Source organism: Melospiza georgiana, chromosome 2 (assembly GCF_028018845.1).
Source record: "Melospiza georgiana isolate bMelGeo1 chromosome 2, bMelGeo1.pri, whole genome shotgun sequence".
NCBI lineage: Eukaryota > Metazoa > Chordata > Aves > Passeriformes > Passerellidae > Melospiza > Melospiza georgiana.
Genome location: NC_080431.1, coordinates 94,712,833 through 94,719,153, shown reverse-complemented (window position 1 = coordinate 94,719,153; position 6,321 = coordinate 94,712,833). Strand labels below are relative to the sequence as shown.

The following is a 6,321-nucleotide window of genomic DNA, read 5'->3' as shown; positions in this document are numbered from 1 at the left end:
CGTGGCGGCGGGAGCCGGGAACGCTCCCGAGGGAATCCCTGCACAGCCCCGGCTCCGAAACTGAAGCGGCTCCTGCTCCAGAACCGCCTCACGGGTAGAGCTGCGAGGGGAGTAGCGGGGCCGTTCGTGCCCATCAGGAGCAGGAGCAGCACCAGCGCGGGCGGGGCAGCCCCGCCTCGGGGCTCGGTGCGCGCTGTGCTGTTTGTAAGGGGCACGAAAGGAAAGTGAACTGCGCGTTTTGCTTGTCCGAGCTCTCCGCTGGTTGTTACACCCGTGACAGAGACACGCGAGGCGGCAGCCGGGGCTGCCGTGCCCAGGACAGCGCAGCAGCAGCGGCAGCAGCAGCGACCCTTGCCCTGCGCTCGGTACCTGCGGGACGCTCCCGGAGCAGGGAGCCCCAAACACCGAGATACCGACCTGAGCGAGCGGGACCGGCCAAAGGCGCTGCTTATATAGAAAAAGGGTGCTGTATTTAGTTTTTCGGTTTATTATAATAATGGCAGTGGTGGAATACTGGAACAGGTGGCCCTAGGAGGTTGTGGAATCTCTGTCCTTGCAGTTGTGTTCAAGACTCAGCTGGATGCTAAGCAGTCTCATCTAAACAGACACGTTTTGGACAAAGAGTTGGAGTGGATGTCCTCTGGAGGTTCTCTTTAACCCAAATTATTTTTGTGGGTCTGTGACAAACTTGGGTACTCAATTTCTTCTGACAAATACTTGATAGAGCATCAATTACATTACATTAGGTAAACACAAGGGCTTATATTAAATTCCATCATTCATTCTATTAAATCCATGTTTGAAGTGAATTAAGTGCTGTTACACCCTGCTCTGAGCAGCCTGTCTCACCCAGTGCTTAGCTTGTAAGAGGAGTAACTTGATGGGCTGTTATTCTTTACTTCTCACCATATCAATCAGAATTCAGGAATAAACATCAAGGCAGAGTAATTGTGAAGCACTTATGTGCACCGCTGCAGTGACGCCAGGCAGCCAAAGCCTGCAAACTTCAAAGCATTAAAAAATAATAACTTATTAATTAGTCATATCTGCCAATCAGTTTCTATATATATCATTAATGGTATTACAAGCAGATGGTAAAAGCTCATCTTTATTTTCAGCTTCTTAGCTAAAAACATTCACAAGGACACATCTGGGGTACCAGGTGCCTTGTACAAGGCACTGATGTGATTTGTATAATCACCACTAGCACATGTAATTAAGTGTTTTCAGCCTTCAGTTTTAAACTATTAAAAATTCCTTTCCCTGTTAACCACAAGCAATTTTTCTTCCTCTCTTTTCCCCTCCAGTTTCTGTCTCCTTTGCTTTCAAATATGTTAACCAGTTTAAAAGCCTTTAATTTCTTTCTAAACGTGAGCAGCACTGGGTTGGTTTTTTTTTATTGTTTCTTTAATATCAAAAAGCAGCCTTGTTTGGAAGATCATGGTGCAAATTCCATTAATAACATCAAGCTAAACCTTTTTTAAATGGGTTGCCTTCATCCAGACCCGTATCTATTTTACTAAAACTCAAAAGAGGTATAACTATAGCCCATTACCCACAGTGCCCATTACAGCCATTGTTTTTGAAGCCCAGAAGGACTGTAGGAAGTTAAAACACAGCTGTCTTCTTGACTGGTGTAAGATAGCAAACCAAGTCCTCAAAGTATCAACAGAAAAGTAACTGATCCAGGAAATAGTGGTTTGGTTTCTGTTTTGGTTCTGGTAAATCAGGACATTGCTTTGCCAAAGCTATTGCTGGGCACGCTGTCTGCGCAGTGCAGTTCCTTAGGCAGATCGAGAACTCCCATGAGGAATTTCAATCCCTCTAGCGGTGAGGGGGTGGAAAATTACTTAGGGAACCTCTATATGCCTTCAGTAAGTTAAATATGAACCTAAATGAGCTTTAACTGTGTAACATCAGCTGCATTTGAAACCCATTCAATCTTCACAGGCTTCCTTTTCCTGACAACAGCTTCCAGCAATTCATTGTTTTGTAACTTCCCGACCCAGAAGTTTTGAATCTTTGTGTGTAAGAGCCATACAGCCTGTGAAACCATCCATTCTCTTTTTTTAACCTTCTCCACATTTGATTCTCTGTATGTTGCCACATGCATTCCACAACACAGGACCTTTTTAAAGTAATTTACAGATTATATTGCTTCACAGCCCCTTTTAGCTTGTGTGTACCTCTGATCTTAGAAACCTATTTTTATGTCATTTGTCACAGATGCAGAATAAACTTAGGTGCTGTTCTGTCCTTCAGGCAAGAACACTCCTCAAATACCTGCTCCATCCTCCCTGCTACCTGAGCCACCCAGTGAACACTGAGGAAGTGTGTGCTAATACAGCAGACTGGCAAAGAAACAATTTTATGTCAGGAAGATGCTTTCAGTCTGCAAAACCCAGACACAGTCGTTTCACAGATTCATTCCCTTCAGTGTATCTCACACAGCAGAGCAGACCATGGCACAAGTAATGGAATTTCATCAGATGTTTATTCAGCATGAGCAACAGTTTGGCAAGTTAGCGCTTTCCACCAACACGGGGAGCAGAAACCTTGACTGGTTTCACAATCTTCTGCTTAGGTGCTGCCTTTGTAGGGGCCTGTAGAGAAATAATGAAGTATGAGTGAAAAGAAGCTATTTATCTGCAGTTCTAAAAGGGTCCCTGTATGTACTCTTGACAGAAATCAGACCAGACTAGAACTGCAAGCTGTAATACTGGGATCATGCTAAGATTTGTTTACACACATAACACTAAGCCAACACAAGGTATTAATTCAGAAGTGATAATGAAACACATGGTAGCACTCATCAATATATTGTTACCAAGTTCCTAGATAGTGAAGATGTCACATTCAGACAAGTTTTTGTTTATTAATTATCTCTGATATTAGGTCAGAGAATGGATTTCTTGTACTATTTACTTCTTCTGCTTCTTCTTCTTATTATTAAGAAACTTACAAAAATGCTTCCTCAGCACAGAAACAGGAATTTCCAATTAAGTGCCAGTGCAGAACGTTGTGTTTCATGTTACAACATAGTGTATTCCATTTTATAGTTTCTATTTGCCTACAGCATCTCACCTTTGCAGCAGAAACAGCTGTTTTCTTGGTTGCCTGCTTAGCCTTCTTGGCTTCCTTTGCAGCCCTGTTAATTCATAGAAAAAGTGGTAGTTATCTATGTCTGCCATACACAGTTTCCTTGTTTCAGCACTAATGACAGCATTACTGCAGATTTCTCCTCTATATTCACTATCCCCTAAAGGAATTTCTACAGAGACAGCAGAACTGTCAGTGACAAAAGTACAAAGGGAAAAGGCAAGGAGAGATCCTTCTTTGCTGCCACTATCTCTTGCCAAGATTACATACAAATATACAGATTAAAAGCAAACAAAAAATCCCACAGAAAATCTTGTAAAACACAGAGCCCACCTAGAGTTTAAGCTTTTGTATGAAAAGTACTGTAATCTTTGAAAAGCTTGGGATAGTACTGTAATCTTTGAAAAGCTTGGGACAGCTCCACTGATCTGACTTCTCACCTGATAGCTTGTTCCCTCTGTGCCTTTCGTACTTCGGGCTTCTGGTTCCGCTTGGCCATGATCTCAGCGAGAGAGGCACCAGTGATGGCTCTCTGAAACTTCACAGCACGGCGCGTGCGCTTCTTCTGGACTTCTTCCTAAGAGGGCAGGAGACAAACACACACAATCAGCATCACAAGACATCAAATACATGGCCAAAGACAATTATGGGAACAAGCTGCTACTCAAATTGAAGCTATTTAAAACTGTACACTATAGTAGAATTTTACTCCTCACTTTAGAGGATCCTTCTGTTGGGGACTGAGAAGTGCTGCCCTACCTCCACATGGCCCCTTCTCCAGCCACATCCTGTACTTTTCATTGTGTGTTACTACCAACAATCCTTGGCTAGCTCCCCAGCTGTCCAGCTATCAGTGTTGGAGACACACATATTAGACCCTGTATCATCTATGCTTCTACAGCAAAGTACGAAAAAAAAAATTTGAAAGAATGTTAGAAGTTCAGCCATCGGTAACTCCCAGACAAAAAAAGGGGGAAAGATAAGCCTTTGATGGTGTCATCTGAAAGGAAAACACTCCACATCTATTCAAGTGCTGGGGAGCAGGGTAAGCCATCATGCACCAACTTTCTTCAACCATTATTGCACTGATGTAAGCCTTTCTCAAAGCTCCTCTGCTGTGCAAGTTTAAACAAGAGCACTGCAGCATACCTCATGCTACATGTTTCATGATTTATCCTTCTCATGCACTGACAGCTACATAGGGAAAGACCTCATGCTACAGCCCAAAGTTTTCAAGGACAGTACATTAGGAGAGTCATCTCTGCCCCTCTAACCCCAAAATCAGCTCCCTATGCTGTCACCATTGAGGAAGTTTACAAGACCAAACTTTTACAAAGTCTGTGTATTAAACAGCATTACCCACCTTCCCTAAAACTAACTTTTAAAAACAAGCCATTCCTATAATTATTAAGATCTACTGAACATACTGTGGCTCTGAGTGGTCTCTCAAAGAAGGGCTACAACACAATACAATGATTTTGTTGAAGTGGTGTATAAACTCATGTAACTGCAGTCACATTTTCACCATTATTAACTAGTCTTCATGCTGGTAACTTGGGACATGCTTCTGCTGAACACTGGCACACTTAAGTGACCTCTGACAGAGCAGTGACCACATCATCTTTTGGTCACCACCTTCCAGTGCCATTGGCTGGGATGTACTTACTGACTGTCCCTTCTTGTGCTTACGCCTGTAGAGAACAGTCCAGTTGATCTGACGAGGGTTTCTCTTGGAAAGGAATGCAGACTCACATTTTGCATTCAAGAACTGAAAAACCTGGGAGGGCAAAATGTTTTGTGTAAGCTTTGTTTCCATGAAAGACTTTACCACCGTTTGCATTAAGTATTCTTCGAGTCAGCATTTTTTGACACTTATGTTTTTGGAGTTCTTAAACACAGCTCTGACTAGTCAAAATTTTAGAAGGTAATTTAAGAAATCTTAAGTTTTGTATCTTGTTACATTGGTCAAACCAATGTCTTGCAAGGCATTCTGAAGTATCTTCATTTTTCTGGAAAAAGTTCAAATTACCACTTGCATCCAGTGCTGCTGTGTATTTCAGGCACAGCACGAATGAACAGCTGTGTCCAGCATCATGCTTCCCAAGTGTCTGTCCTCAGCAACTATGTACTTCCTGTACGTGGGAGTGACTCAAAACTTGGCCTAGGGAACACGGGGAGACCAATGCTCCACCTGATTCCCCTGCCTAGTGACACTAACCTGTTTGTCTATAACAACAGGCAGAACGTGCTAGCCGGTTTGTTATTAGCTATATAATTCCATTTAAAGTACAACCTTATTCCCAGGAGCACTCACAAGGATTCAGCCAGTCTATCTCCTGGTCATTTTGCTGGGAATTCGGCAGAGAATTCTGTACTGGGATACTCAAAAGCCAAGCCATCCTTTCATAGGTAGGGACAATCCTGTCTGCGTACGACATGACAGCTTGAAGGGCTCTCCATCCTATTTTACTTAAAATATTTATACTCAATTAATTTGGGAGACCAGCTGTTGGCTCCAGCGAATCTCAGCACTTGATGCAGGACGTCTAAGCAGCATTTTCTACACAACTCTGGTACTTTACACCTGCTGCTTTAAGACTCCCTTTAGATACTGCATTCTAAAGCTCAACCCCAAGCTACAGCACGGATCTCCTGCGGAGCAGCCACGGCAAACAACTGCACACCGATGCTGTTTTCACACAACTTGATACGACCGACTCGGGCATGGGCCACATCAACACTACCGGAGTCTCCGGACAGTTCCAGAGGCGCGGCCCCGGCTCCCCGCGCACCGCCCGGCCGCCCTCCCGTCCGCAGGGCCCGCTCCGGCCCGCGGGGCTCGCCCCGGCCTCACCTTCCCGTCCGTGCGGGCGTAGCGGCGGCCATGGCCCGGGTAGATCTTGTACCCGCTGAAGCTGCACAGCTCGACCCTGCGCGGGAGAGAAGAGTTAGGGGAGGGCGCGGGTGGCCGGGGGAGGCGGCCGGGGCCCCGCGGCGGCCTCCCCGCGGCGGATGGGCGCGGATAGCGGCGGACGGGGCGCTCACTTCATGATGGCGGCGGCTGCGAGGGGCCGGAGAGGCGGAGGGGACGCCGGGAGGCGGTGTCGGCAGCGCCGCGCGGGGCCCGACGGGAGCGGAGCGGGAAGGGCAGGGCCGGGCCGGCAGCACCGCCCCGCCCCGCCCCGGCCGCACCGCGGCGGCTTCGCGGAGCTCACCGGGCCG

At 46.0% G+C, this 6,321-nt stretch overlaps 1 protein-coding gene across 1 annotated transcript; it reads right to left on the bottom strand.

The window, feature by feature from the left end:
• Positions 1–2,475: 2,475 nt before the first annotated feature.
• Positions 2,476–6,215, bottom strand: RPL24 (ribosomal protein L24). Its single transcript, XM_058018883.1, has 6 exons — positions 6,145–6,215; positions 5,954–6,029; positions 4,766–4,876; positions 3,540–3,676; positions 3,085–3,148; positions 2,476–2,603 (listed from the first exon to the last, which is right to left on the bottom strand). The coding sequence occupies exons 1-6, from the start codon at positions 6,147–6,149 to the stop codon at positions 2,523–2,525; spliced, it is 474 nt and encodes a 157-aa protein (XP_057874866.1). The 5' UTR covers positions 6,150–6,215; the 3' UTR covers positions 2,476–2,522.
• Positions 6,216–6,321: the final 106 nt, after the last annotated feature.

Bases quoted from the DNA above. Each gene is read 5' to 3' on its own strand.
- RPL24 (XM_058018883.1), bottom strand. The intron at 3,677-4,765 runs GTAAGTACATCC...CTGCCCTCTTAG, and splicing joins AGCACAAGAAGGGACAGTCA to GAAGAAGTCCAGAAGAAGCG. The intron at 2,604-3,084 runs GTGAGATGCTGT...ATTTCTCTACAG, and splicing joins CAGCTGTTTCTGCTGCAAAG to GCCCCTACAAAGGCAGCACC.